Source organism: Schistocerca serialis, chromosome 3 (assembly GCF_023864345.2).
Source record: "Schistocerca serialis cubense isolate TAMUIC-IGC-003099 chromosome 3, iqSchSeri2.2, whole genome shotgun sequence".
Taxonomy (NCBI): Eukaryota; Metazoa; Arthropoda; class Insecta; order Orthoptera; family Acrididae; genus Schistocerca; species Schistocerca serialis.
In genome coordinates this window covers 981,979,216-981,994,643 of record NC_064640.1, presented here as the reverse complement: position 1 = coordinate 981,994,643, position 15,428 = coordinate 981,979,216, and the positions used below count along the sequence as shown (strand labels likewise).

Below are 15,428 nucleotides of genomic sequence, written 5' to 3'. Positions count from 1 at the left end.
CCCTGTACCACTACTAGTCATTTTCTTTCTTGTTCCACTCACAAAAAGAGTGAGGAAAAAATGACTGTCCATACACCTCCATACGAGCCCTAATTTCTCATACCTTATCTTTGTGATCCTTATGCAAAACATATGTTGGCTGGTGTAGAATTGTCCCGCAGTCAGTTTCAAATGCCAGTTCTCTATATTTTCTCAACAGTGTTCCCCAGAAAGAACATTGTCTTCTCTCCAGGGATTCCCATTTGAGTTCCTGAAACACCTCCGTAATACTTATATGTTGTTCGAACCTGCCGGTAACATATCTAGCAGCCTGTGCTGAATTGATTTGATGTCTTTTTTTCAATCCAACCTGGTGTGCATCCCAAACACTCAAGCAGTATCAGAAATAGGTCACAATAACGTCCTATATGTGGCCTCTTTTATAGATGAGCCACACTTTCCCAAAATTCTCCCAAAAAATCAAAGTTGACCATTCACCTTCCCTACCACAATCCTTACAGGCTCATTCCACTTCATACTGCTCTTTAATGTTACACCCAAGTATTTAAAGGCCATTACTGTGTCAAGCAGGACACTACTAATACCGTATTTGAACTTTACAGATTTGTTTTTCCCATTCATTGCATTAACTTACATTTACCTACATTTGGAGCTAGCTGCCATTCATGACACCGACTACAACTTTTGTCTAAGTCATCTTGTGTCCTCCTACAGTCGCTAAACTTTGACAACTTCCTGTACACTACAGCATCATCAGCAAACAACTGCAAATTGCTGCCCACCCTTTCCACCAATTAATTTATCTATACAGAAGATAATAGTTGTCCTATCACACTTCCCTGGGGTACTCCTGATGATACCCTTTGTCTCTGATGAACACTCGGCATCCAAGGACAACACACTGAGTTCTATTACTTAAGAACTCTTTAAGCCACTCACATATCTGGGAACCTATTCCATATGTATGTACCTTTGTTGACAGTCTGCATTGGGGCACCATGTCAAATTCTTTTTGTGAACCAAGAAAACACTCCCACACAATGATTGTTGACATCGCTGCAAAGTAGCAGTGGCTGGCAAGCATAATTCTCTTACTGCATCCTTGTGGAGAATTTGCAGCTTTACTCCTGCAGTACTGCTATAATGCATAAGAAACTGATTCTGTGAGCTTGCAATAATGAACTGCTCTTGTGCATCGAGCCATACACTGTAGCTGCTGTCTATGATGTCACTGATGCTTGTGGAATCAACAATATGGACATATGGTGACTCCGCATTCAATGTGCCAGCTTCAGCTTCAGTCACACGATTGCTGAATCCCATGCTGAGCTGTAGGCTGTCATCTCTATTAAGAGTGTTGGCAGTGATTTTTATGTCAATGGGTTCTTTAATTGCACTGTCCAAGAAGCAAGTAGTGCGAACCACTACCGAGGTATCCTCAAATTTTATTCAGTGGCTGTTTTCTAGAGCATACTCAGCTAAAGCAGATTTTTCAGGATAGTGTGATAAAACCTCTCTTGTTCCTTCCTGCATTTTTCTACAGAGTGCACTGTTTGCCCGATGTAAGACTGGCCACACTCTCAAGGTATCTCATTGAATCCAGGTGCTCTGAGACCTGACAGATATGTAACTGGTCTCAGTAATTGCTGAATTTTTTTATGGAGGCCTGAAGATCAATTTGATTTTGCATCTTCAACAAGTGGCAAATCTTACACAACACAGACCTTCAGAAAGAGAAAAACACGAATTCTTTGCCTTCTCTTTGATGATAGTCTTCATGGGATTCTCACATTCTCACTTGAGATTACTTCACTTATTCGGTGGGGGGCGGGGGGAAGGAGGCTGTGGGCTGATAACCCACACCACAAACAATTCAAATCACAGAAACTAAAAGGAGAAATAGCCAGATGGATCTTAAGGATATGACCTTAGGCCTGAAAAGGAAAACCCTTATTGGATTTTGGAATGTAAGAACACAGAGAGAGGCAGGAAGGTTAAGTCAGGTTGAAAAATAGATGGAGAACTGTAGACTGGAGCAGCCAGAATCTGGGGAAGTTCAATCACAAAATGGTGGAGTGCTGCTGTATGTGGGACACACGGGTGAAGATACAATGCACAGGAATCGTGTAGGGCTCGTACTATCTAAAAACTGCAAAAGAAGGTTACTGGCGAGGAAATTAGTATCAGAAAAGATAATAACTGCATTCTCTAGAACAAATGTGCAAAATATCACAGTAATTCAATGCTATGCACATACTGACATGACTGAAGGAGAATTAAGAGATACATTTTATACAGAGCTAAATGGAACCCTTGGACGAACTAATTGTAGAGACATAAAAATTTTAATGGAAGACTTGAACACAAAAGTTGGTTCATAAAATGAAGGGTGTGAACACATCATGAGTGTTAACAGCACTGGCAATAGAAATGCAAATGGTGAACTGCTGATAGATATGAGCACTGAGCATGACTTTAGTCACTGAAGGCACACTGTTTCCACATCACAACTGCCATAAGATAATGTGGTTCTTGTCAGATCATGTTACTGAAACTCAAACATATCACATAGCTGTAAGCCATAAGTTTTGACACTCTCTGTTGATTGTCAGAAACAAGAGAGGGGCGAATGTTGGAAGTGACCACCACTTAGTTTTGGATGAGTTCAGATTGAAGATACTGGCAAGTAGAACCAAACTCAATCACAGGAGCAAGAAAATAGATGTGGTAAGGTTAAACGACCAATAGCAAAAAATGATCTGCCCCTGAACTACAAAAGTCCTCTTTGACAAAAACTTTATACAGAAAGGAATTGAAATAGGTTGGCAAAAACAAAGACAGTCATTTAGATGTTGGAAAGAACATATTAGAATTTAAGACACATAAAAGGAATGAATGGATCGCTAATGAAATGTGGAATGAAATTAGCTGCAAAAAAGAACTACAACAAAAGTTAAATTTTTGTAATACAAGGGCATAGAACATCAAAGTGCATAAAGAATAAACGGAGGCAAACAAAGGAGTCAAAATGAGGATGAGGCGAGATAAATGGAAATGGATCAATGAGCAGGTACACGTAGCAAAAGAGGCAGAAAGACAGGGAAATATAAAGGAGCTGATAATATCACCAAATGTCTCTCATAGAACAACTTTAGACGTGAAGGACCAGTTTAGAATAAGGATGGGGTGACAATTACAAACCATCAGACACAAGTACAGAGATAGGAATCACATTTCAAAGAGCTGTCGAATTGCAAAGACAACCAAATCTGCAGTGTCCCACAATGGTTGAAATTAGGAGTGCTTTGAGAAGCCTAAAAAAGGCAAAGGCTCCAGGTCTAGACAACTTATTGAAAGTACTGTTAATATGCTCCACACCCCACTGAAGCATATTTGTCTAAAAGACAAATCCCCAAAAGGAATGGAAATACATTGCTGTCAGTGCCTGGTAAGGTCCTCACCGGAATTATTTTAAATAGGATTAAAGACTCAGTTGAAAATCGATTGGTAAAAAACAGACCAGTTTTTGTGCAAAACGTAGTTGTGTTTACCTTATTAGTACTCTTACGATCATATTAGCGCAAAGCAAAGAAGTCCACGCAACCACGTACCTGGCAGTCATTGATTTAGAAAAGGCCTTCGATTCTGTGATACATCAAGTGCTGTGGCATGTGTTGCAGAAGTATGGTATAGCACAGAAGATTCTAAATATCATCAGAGATCTGTATGTTGTCTACAAATGTTGTGTGCTCCACAATGGAAATCTCACAGATCCAATAGAGGTAACGACCGGAGTCCACCAGTGTTGTATTTTGTCACCAATGCTCTTCTTACTTCTCCTTGACTCGGTTATGAGACGAGTCACATAGGGCAGGAGATGAGGAACCCAATGGGAGATCCACGAACATCTGGAGGATTTGGATTTCACAGATGACATAGTTTTAGTAGCTAAAAGGCTGACAGATATGAAAGCTAAATTAAATTTACTGAAAAAAGAAGCAGAGATTGCTGGGCTCAAAATAAATATAGGAAAAACAGAGAAAATGAGAATAAATTCTGGGAACACCGAAGTGCTGCTGCTTGGAGGGGAGCAGCAAGTGGAGATCATCAATTTGTTCCTGTATCTGGGTAGTGTGGTGACAGAAGACGGTGGAGCTGGGGAAAAGATGTGAAAAGCCACATAAAGAAGGCATATGCTGCCTTCGTACAACTGTATTCAATATGGAGAAACAGAAACATCACATACAAAACTAAAATGTGAAAGCTGTTGTTCTGTATGGCAGTTACGAAGTTGGAAAGCAAATAAAAGGATAACATCACAGTTATACAGTTTCATAAATAAACATCTCGGGGCATCTATTGCAGAATGAACATCTGGGGACCAGAAAAAATAAGTAATGAGGATCTCTGGAGAAAAACAAACCAGACACCTATAGAAAAACAGATATGCGAGAGAAAGTGGAGATGGCTGAGGCACACAATGAGGAAGCCAGATGGAGTAATCAAACAGAAGGCATCGGAATGGAATCCCCAAGGAACAAGGAATAGAGGCAGGCCTAGAAGTACACGGAAGAGGATGATGGAGGGGGAAGCTCAAGAAGAGTTGGCAAGACTTGGGCAAAATTTAGGAAAATGGCCAAAGACAGAGATGGATGGTGAGTTCTCCTGGATGCCCTATATCCCCATAAGGGGGCCAAAGGATTTAAGTCAACTAAGTCTCTAAGATATATTTTCAGCACTGCGGGCCCATTGGATTATAAACTGTTTATTATTTCAAACGTAATCAGCAGAACTGTTAATACATTTATCTGACTGTAAGACAAGACGGTCAATGTCTATATGGGTAAATGTTCGCCTACGGAACCACGACTGTACCCAGGTGTGCACCTCTTTGTCCGAAGCAAATCGACTACCATAAATCTCTTGCTTCAGGGACCCAAAAATATGGAAATCGCATGGTGAATGTATGGAGATCATGTAGGGCCTTCCCAGTAAAACTTCTGCAGCATACTCAAAACATGAAATTACAATTAAATCAATATAATGAAATTAATACCCTTAGCTGCATACAAGCATTGATATACATCAATGGGGACAGTTGAAAATCTATGCCCCGACCAGGACTCGAACCCGGGATTTCCTGTTTACATACAGACGCTCTATCCATCTGAACCACCAAGGACACAGAGGATAATGAGACTGCAGGGACTTATGCCTGGCACGCCTCCCATGAGACCCACATTCCCAACTTATTGTCCTGAACTATATTCATAGTGCCCCTGCCGATTACACTCACTACTCGCGGCTTTACCAATTCCCGTAAGAGTTCGAGCACTGTTTGTGCATTCGCACAGAAGATGGTCAAATGGTTGGTGAGCCTTAACTATATATATGAACATGGTATCTGTTCTTTCGGACATTCTACTGTGCGAATGGACAAACAATGCCTGAACTCTTACGGGAATAGGTAAAGCCATGAGTAATGAGTGTTATGAGCAGGGGCACTACGAATATAGTGCGGGACAATAAGTTGGGAATGTGGGTCTCACGGGAGGTGTGCCAGAGATAATTCCCTGGAGTTGCACGATCCTCTGTGTCCTCAGTGGCTCAGATGGATACAGCGTCTGCCATGTACGCAGGAGATCCCAGGTTCGAGTCCAGGTGGGGATGCACATTTTCAACTGTCCCCGTTGACGTATATCAACGCCTGTATGCAGCTAAGGGTATTCATTTCATTGTATTGATTTAATTGTAATTTCGTTCTAACGAGCTGCACGGTCACCGATGGTATCTGTTCTTTCGGACATGTCTGAAAGAACAGATACCATCTTCATGTATATACCCAAAAGAACCTTGGCACCATATGGCCTGGGGAAAGAGCTGCTTTTGTAAGCTCACACAGCCAATGTAATCCCCTTGCAACAACAATGTCAATAGCTATCAGTTTGTCTTAATGAACCGTACAAAGTATTTCTGTTATTAAGCACAGACTGCATAAATACCACATACTACTGGAAAAGGTAATCTCTAATTTTTACTAATTTCTGTTATAAAAAGGCTGAAGTTGTTTCATGTACTGCCTTTTTCAGACATACTTCACAGTTAATCAAATGTATTTGGCTCACATAACTGGATGTGCTTCTAACCTGTCTAACATGAAGATCGAGGTCTCGAGCAGGGTTCTTGTCACTAGAATCTACCAGGTCAACACTAGGTGTTGCAGTTGCAGTTTTATGGGATGATCTTGACTTAGGTGAATGTGGTGATCCAGAACGTTGAGATCCAGATCCAGCCCCACCACTCCCACCACCACTGCCTGGGGAACGCATCTGTGACAAGATTTCCAGGAAGTCTTCCTTGAATGAACGTGCTCGACGTGCCAGCTTACCCCCACGGGGTTTGCTGCTGTTGCTGTCTGCTTCTGCAAAAAATTGCAATGTTGTTTAGAAATTATTCACACAGGGAGAATTAAAGTCATAAAATAAATAAGAAGTACTTTACAAAACTGAAATCTTGATTATAAAGATGTACACTGCCTGACAAAAGAAGTGAGGGACACAGTGGGACGTCTTAAATATAACTACGTACACAATTAAAGCTGCATTTCTATGTGGCAGGTATAATGGACACCACATCGCATTAGAGTTGTTGCAAGGCCTGAGAGTGTATATAATGAGCGTAAACAGCATCTGATGTTGCGTGATCACTGTGAAGGACACAGAGCTGCCACAGAATCGTGTGAGGCCATGTTATCAACAGCTGACAAGAGTCTGAAAGAGGCTTCATTGTGGGTCTCCATTTAGTCAGCTGGTCAAATTGTGCAACATCCAGATGTGTAGAGCATTTATATGACACAGTGGCCTGAAGGTGGATTGCACGGGAACGTGAGGGCAGGCACACTCTTCGTCAGGGTTCTGGTTGACCACATCTGACAACCACAAAGGAGGGTCACAATATTGTGTAACAAGTAATGAACTCCCTGCAACATTCTGTACCATTGGTCAGAGATGAACAACTGCTGGAATAGGCAGTTACTATCCCTCGTGTATGCTGCCGATAATACCACAATACAAACAGCTGTATCTGGAATGGTGCTGTGACTGGAAAACAGAGACTGCCAGTCAGTGTCATCACATCATGTTCAGTGACAAATTGCGGGTATTCCATTATCCCAGATATACGTCAACGGGGACAGTTGAAAATGTGCACCTCCACCTGGACTCGAACCTGGGATCTCCTGCGTACATGGCAGACGCTCTATCCATCTGAGCCACTGAGGACACAGAGGATGTGCAAAACTGACAGACAAAAATAACTTTTGCACGACATGTCAATAGCGAGTAACGTAGCTCGAAGAAACTCTGACCGTACGTAGACAGAACTGCTTAAGTATGGTACGGCAGGTAAATGAAAAAAATACACGATGAGACAAACAGAAATGACACTTATCCAAAGACAATAATTACACTAAAGTCATCACGATTCATTACAGTCCTCTGTGCATTACAAAAGGTGGGACACGGTTATTAATAGGGTGTGCGCTCATCACGGAGGGCAATGCACGTTCTGCAACATGCTCCTACGCTGCCCACAAGGTCGATAAGGAGTTCTCGTTACAGAGCGGTCCATTCCACCAACAGTGCATTCGACAACTGGCGGATCGTGATCGGTGCATGTGGATGTGCTGCTCCCCAAACGTGCTCGATGGCATTTGAACAGGCAGGCCAGTCCATTCTTCGAATGTGCTCTCATTCCATGAGCTCCTGAACATGTACTGTTCAATGGAATCACACACTGTCACCTACAATAATGAAGCACAGGGCCAATGCACTGTTAAGAACCGTGTCCCCCTTTTTTGTAGTGTACGGGCACCATCACGAATTGTGATGACTTCAGTTTAATTACCTTCTTTCAGTAAGAGTGTAATTTCTGTTAGTCTCATTGTGTATTTCTTTCAGTTATCTTCTTACTATACTGTAGCAGTTGTTGTTATGTACGGTCCCAGTTCCTTCGAGCTAGGTTAGTCGGTAGTGACATCATCCGAAAGTTACTTTCGTCTTTAAGTTTCGTGCACCAGTTTATTTTCAATGTACGAATATAGTCTTGAGCAACATTGTGGCGTTTTTTCTACAGGCACGTGCACTGTGCATTCTAGCCAGCATTAAAAGAATTGAGTGTTATGTCATAAATGGATGTTAAACATAAAATGATAGTTTACAATTTAGGTGACTGGAGCCCATCAACACATAAACCTGTAATAAATGCTCGAAATATTGCTTCTAAACATACACGCACTCGTCGAATCACGGAGTGTCGCACCCTGTCAAATCCTCCCTGTCAGGTTTTAATGGTTTCACAGGTTTCCACGACACGTCAATGAAGAGATTACGCGTCTGGATGGGCTGACACCCTAAGCCCATTCCTTTAAGGTGCCACCAGAGACAATAATTCGAAGGGCTGAGATATGCAGAATGTGCAGTTCACGAAATGGTCCATATGTCACGGTAAATACTGGCCAACGCACGTCGAGCACTGAGACTGAAATGTACTGGAGCTCCATAGTGCATAAACCACATGTTTCTTCTTATTTGCAGATCACACCTTTCAGTATGTTTTGGAGGGTTTTCTGAATAAAGTTCGTGTAGACAGGCCCTGTAGGAAATACTGGGTGAAAGTATGGCCCTACCAGACAGTCACCTACGATTCCAGCTCACACGGATGCTCACGTCTACCCTGTACTGTGGCTTGAGGACTGCAATCGGTCCGTATGTGTCGGTTGTGGAAATTTGTTATTCCATCTCTTAACAAACGTTGCCTCCTCCGTAAACAAAACTGAGTAGACAAATAACGGACTGGCAGTTTGTGCAACAAACCATCGGCAAAAGTTCTCCCGTAATGGGCGATCGGCACGCATAAGGTTTTGTACACGTTGATGATGATAGGGATACACGAGCTGCTCGTGAAGTATCCTCAATGCTGAACTTCGGAGCTGTCGAACGCGCTCTCCCTAGTCCGGTGTACGAGCAACACGTGGTCTTCCTCATCAATAGTCTGTGGTGCTACGGGTGTGCCTCGGCAAATCGACGATAAACAGTGCCAAAGGTTAGATGAATCAGGTGTCTTCGGTCTGATACAGCCGCGTAGCCTCGTGTCCGTTAGGCTGCGGTCGTAGTGGCTCCGATATAGGTGGATTCCGCCGACGGCCGATCTTTTCAAATTATTGCGCCAATATGTGAGCGGACACACTATAACGGATCTTATTTCCCGAAAGTGCAGGCTTCGGAACAATCCGTGAAATTCAAATCAGTTTGTTTTCTTCGGTCAAATCGACCGACGTTCTCGCACACGAAATATGGAGCGTGAGAAACTGATAAGTTTAGTCCAACAAAGAATGAGTTTCTGGCATCCTGAGGATGAAAATATCATAATCGGGTTACAGTTCGGAATCTATGGACTGAAATCACAACTTCATTCGAAACCTCAAATAGGCAAAATCTTTATTTGAACTTGTAGACATAGATTATAACATCAAAAAATAATTTGTTCAAGTGGAAAGGATGGTGTGTCTTATATGCTTATAGCTATTGTACTGGATTTTTTTGTGGAACGGTGTCATTAGTTATCTACAAATTACGATTACTGCTTACTGGCTTTTTATGCCAATAGGGTAGTTATTCTTGTAATATGAAGTGGTTTGCAAATGTGGTGTACGGTATGTACGAGGTGTACAACTTTGCTCCCGCCGCTTGCAGATAGGTGGCGACAACGGTAAGTAGGGGTCGAAAGAAACAGATCGCAGACGTCAGGCAGTTAGCTTGGAGCTCGGTTAACATAACCTCATTCAAACATTAGTCTATTTGTGTCTGCATCATGAAGTTGTTCTTGATTGAAAATGTCAGTTTACGAGCCTAATTCTCGTCATTTGCGGGAGGTGTTACTGTTTTGTTTCAATATGAAGAAAACAGCGGCTGAGTCTCATCGAATGCTCTCATGTATGTATGGCAAGGACGCTATTAGTGAAAGAACGTGTCGTGCGTGGTTTCAATGCTTCAAGAACGGTGACTTTAACGTCGTAGACAGGCGTAGTGGTGGAAGAGAGAATGTTTTCGAAGATGCAGAATTGGAGACATTGCGAGTGAAGACTCGCGTCAAACTCAAAAAGAATTGCACGGGAATAAAACAGCAAGCCATTCCAAAATGTCTCAAGGCTATGGGTATGAATCAGAAAGAAGGAACTTAGGTCCCGTGTGAGCTGAAACCAAGATACGTTGAACGGCGTTTGTGAACAGTTGCTTCAGAGGCAAAAGCGGAAGGGATTTCTGCATCGCATTGTGACCGGGGACGAAAAATGGGTTCATTACGATAACCCTTAACGCAAAAAATCATAGGGATATCCCGGCCATGCTTCCACGTTGACGGCCAAACCGAATATTCACGGCTCCAAGATCATGCTCTGCATTTGGTGGGACCAGCTCGGCGTCGTGTACTATGAGGTGTTAAAACCAAGTGAAACAATTAAAGGTGCTCGTTATCGAACGCATTTAATGCGTTTGAGCAGAGCATTAAAAGACAAACGGCTGCAATACAGCGAGAGGCAGGATAAAGTGATTTTGCAGCACGACAACCGCTCGACCCCACGTTCCAAAAGAGGTCAAAACGTACTTGAAAACGTTAAAATGGGAAGTCCTACCCCACCCGCCGTATTCTCCAGACATTGCTCCCTCTGACTATCACTTGTTTAGATCAATGGCGCATGGCCACATGAAGAAGTCACAAATTGGATCGATTCGTGGATCGCTTCAAAAGATGAACAATTTTTTTGACGCGTGATTCGTACACTGCCCGAAAGATGGGAGAAAGTAGTGGACAGCGATGGAAAATACTTTAAATGATACATGTGTAACCAACTTGTTTCATTAAAGCCTCAAATGTTGGGGAAAAACGGCGGAAGCAAAGTTGTACACCTTGTATTTCCACTTTTAAGTGATTCAGGCTTTCAGATTGTCTTATGCTACACTTGACGCTTGTCTTGGACTCGTGTGCTAAATGACAACTGTTGAAGATTAACTGACGTACGTCTACAAAACGTAAAATAAATACGGCGAAACAGTGTGTTTATAACTTGCTTCTCAGTCAAAATATGTGTGAAATCTTGTGGGACTTAAGTGCTAAGGTCATCAGTCCCTAAGCTTACACATTACTTAACCTAAATTATCCTAAGGACAAACAGACACACCCATGCCCGAGGGAGGACTCGAACCTCCGCCGGGAAAAGCCGCACAGTCCATGACTGCAGCGCCTAAGACCGCTCGGCTAATCCCGCGCGGTGCTTCTCGGTCACCACGAATTATCTCGAGTATGTGACAGAATGTTCTTCCCGTCATCTCATATATTCGTAAAACTTGTCTGGCTATTTCGATAACTGAGGACAGAGTGTACAGTACTAGCCACGTTCTTTACGAGACAGGAAGGCGCACTCACATGCATTCGGCGTCTCCTTAATAGCAGAAGCCGCTGTGCAGCAATCGTATCCAAGTACAGAGGCGTTGTGGTATCCACCCCACCCCAAGACCCTAAGAGGTTAAAATCCAACCCACTTCATACATAAAATAGATTCTAACCTAACCACCTTGACCCTAACAAAAACTGACGAAGGAGACCACGCTGCCGGCCGATGTTACCGGACGACGTCTGGTGACAGTGTCTGACGACCGTTGCCGATGCCACTGCGAACATAGCCTTGCCATTCCCGCGCCGTACATAAATAATCATGTTGCCTGTTCACGAAATGAATATTCTCCTATGTTTGAAGGAAGCACTTTCAGTTAACTCGCTACTAAATACACGTGCACAATGGACACGTTGGAATCAGACGAATGACGAATGTAAACAAGACTCCCTGGCAACACAACGTCATCTAGGATACAATGCGTCAAAAGGATGCACAGAACAGTGAAGTAGTTGTGCCGAACCTGGAAAGCCGTTGAACGTCAATATTCATTAATAATTCGAAAATGACGGATATTCGGACATATGTTTATGTGAACTTTTTCTTGTTTAGGTGGACGGTATCCGTCCCCCAAGTTTGTAAACGTATTTTTGGAACATCCTTTATACGACGGAACATGCAAAACTAAATTCACATTCCTATAGGCAGAATATTCGGGATTATATTACTTGTGAACAAAGTACAGCTATCATAATGAAAAAAATGTTATATGGCAACAAATTCCAGGCATTACTTACAAAATACACTGACTGAAAAAAGTCGCAACACCAAAAAATAATTAGTATAGAATAATGAAATTTTGGGAATACATTTCTCCAGGTAACATATTAAAGAGATTAACATTGCAAGATCACAGGTTAATGTAAGCCCGAGATAAGCCATTGCAAATGTCAAATTCCGGTACATTAATAACGGGTGTAACTGCCAGAATGTTGAATGCAAGCATGCAAACGTGCATGCATTGTTTTGCACAGGTTCCGGATGTCAGTTTGTGGGATGGAGTGCCATGCCTGTTAAACTTGGTCAGTCAATACAAGGACGGTTAATGCAGTTTGTGGATGACGCATGACGCTGGAGTTGTCATCCGATGATGTCCCACATGTGCTCGATTTGAGACAGATCTAGTAATCGAGCAGGTGAAGGCAACATGTCGACACTCTGCAGACCTTGTTAGGTTACAACAGCAGTATGTGGGCGATCTTTATCCTGTTGGAAAATACTCCCTGCAATTCGCTTGATGAATGACAGCACAAAAGTTTGAATCATCAGACTGACATACAAATTTGCAGTCCGGGAGCGTGGGATAACCTCGAGAGTGGTCCTGCTGTCACACGAAATCGCACCCCAGATCACAACTCCAGGTGTGGGTCCAGTGTGTCTAGCACACCGACAGGTTGGTTGCAGGCCCTCAACTAACATGATCCTAAACAACACACGGTCATCATTGGCACCGAGGCCGAACCAAATTTCATCAGAAAACAAATCAGACTTCCTCTGTGCCCTCCAATGAACTCTCACTTGACACCACTGAAGTCGCAAATGGCGGTGGTTTGGGGTCAGTGGAATGCACGCTACAGGGAATCATCTTTCAGATGTAGAAACACGCCTACCAACTTTCATTTATGTCACGCAGCTCCTTCTTGGTGTTGCGATTTTATTTCCGTCAGTAATGAAATGTAGTTGCCGGTCAACTGAGTGATCCCTTCCTAGGGACACTGGACTCGCATTCGGGAGGACGACGGTTCAATCCCGCGTCCGGCCATGCTGATTTAGGTTTTCCGTGATTTCCCTAAATCACTCCAGGCAAATGCCGGGATGGTTCCTCTGAAAGGGCACGGCCGACTTCCTTCCCCATCCTTCCCTAATCCGATGAGACAGATGACCACGCTGTCTGGTCTCCTTCCCCAAAAACAACCAACCTTCCTAGGGAACGAAAGTCACCCTTGCAGTTTCCGCGTCACTAGTTTTGCACATCTTCATAAACCTCAAACGGCTATTGCCAGTTGGTATTTATTTTAATACTCCACGCCAAGGCATGAAGTTAACTATCCAGTCATTGATCGATACAGCATGATGGTAATTGATTAGTGACTGACGATTAGGGAAATAACGATAGCTCGGTTGTGATAAGGTGAAATGATGACGACTTGGAAATGAATGATCTTAATCCGTTAGCAGCCGCCTGACCTTCCAGGCTTCGTTTCTTCAGCACTTGCAGCTTCTGTGTTTTGTCTGAAACAGCGTAGGCCCACCCGGGACTCGCGCACTCAAAAATGGCAGCAATATCACTTGAAACAATCAGTCACACTTACAACACAACGTAATTGTAAAAAATGAAATGTGGTTATGGCATATTTGCTTGGGAGTCCCGTTACGGGAAGTTCGGCCGCCTGGTGCAGCAAGCCTTCTCATTGACGTCACTTCTGCGACTTGTGCGTCGACGATGATGAAAAGACGACGACGACGACGACGACACACGCACACCAAGCTCCGAGCGAACCCGCGATCGACAAGACGCGAACCACAAGACGACGACCTGCTGACATCGTAATTGTACGAGGGATGTTCAGTAAAGACAGGCACTGAACTATTATTATTCCCCCCCCCCCCCCCCACGGTTAAGTCCCTGCTTGCGACAACTTTCCGTGAGCCGTTGAAGTACGTACAATAATCGCTAGTCACTGCAAATTTCACAGCAGTATTTCTGTCGGTATCAGTTGTGTGTTGGCAGCCTGTGAGAGTGAATGTGTTCCATAATGGGCTCTAAACATCGTTATTGCTGATTTTCGTGAGCAGCGTTATGCAATAAAGTTCTGTGTTCTCTTGAAGATAACCTTCGACGATCTCAGAAAGAGTCTACGCCTTATGGGGATTCAGCAATATCTCGTAGAACATGTTTCCACTCACGTCACGCTGAGAAAATGCTGAATTGCTGGGAGGAGCAAGTGCACATTCTAGTATCAAAACAGAAACAACAATTAGCACAGGGGCCGAGGACGATGCTTGGTGGCAACTCATCATCACGGCGGATGAAACACAGGAGTATTGTTATGACCCAAAGATGATGCGGAGAAGCAGAGAATGGGTGTTATGACCCCAACCAAAAAAAGGTACGAGCGCACACAAGTTGGGGTTGATGTGGTGGAGGAGGAGACCAAACAGCGAGGTCATCCGTCCCTCGGATTAGGGAAGGATGGGGGAAGGAAGCCGGCCGTGCCCTTTCAAAGGAACCATCCCGGCATTTGCCAGAAGCGATTTAGGGAAATGACGGAAAACCTAAATCAGGATGGCCGGACGCGGGATTGAACCGTCGTCCTCCCGAATGCGAGTCCGGTGTGCTAACCACTGCGCCACCTCGCTCGGTGACCGTCTGACGTGCTGCAGGAAACCACGGAAAGCCTGATTCACGATGACAAGGTCAGAAATAAGGCTGTCTACCGCCAGACAGCTCACCAGCTTGTACGTAGCTTATCTGGCCTGCTAACTGTTCATATTTACGAGAACTGCTGACTGAGCTTCCTCTTCTCTGGGCCACGGAGCTCGTCCTTCAGTCGCGGGCCATCAGACGAACTGCGCCACGCGAGGTAAGCAAAGACAAAGCACAGCAGCTGTGGCGCTGACAGTTATTTCCAGCGACGCATCTGGCGACCCCCCTCCCCTAAACGCGTTTCTCACGTTCCCCTGCTACCACCATCACCAGCGTCGTCGTCACACTGCATTCACAACTTACACTATTGTGACCACAACCCACGTACTAGAGAACTAGTAACCTTAAAACAACCTCCGAAAATAACGAGTATCATTTTACCTCGTGTTCCATCCGCCGGTGGAGCGAGACAAAGCTTGCACGACAATCTTTTCACCACCTGAAAATCTTATCAAGATCTGAGTGAACATTTGTGCAGCTTCTTCTAGCCAG

The 15,428-nt window shown here is 43.8% G+C and overlaps 1 protein-coding gene across 2 annotated transcripts in view; it reads right to left on the bottom strand.

Moving 5' to 3' along the window:
• The window catches only part of LOC126471426 (guanine nucleotide-releasing factor 2), a 396,113-nt gene that overhangs the window by 156,032 nt on the left and 224,653 nt on the right, over window positions 1–15,428 (bottom strand). For both annotated transcript variants that reach the window (XM_050099570.1, XM_050099569.1), the window contains exon 2: window positions 6,147–6,421. In XM_050099570.1, the coding sequence (XP_049955527.1) occupies window positions 6,147–6,421 (275 nt within the window). The remainder of the gene's footprint in view (window positions 1–6,146; window positions 6,422–15,428) is intronic.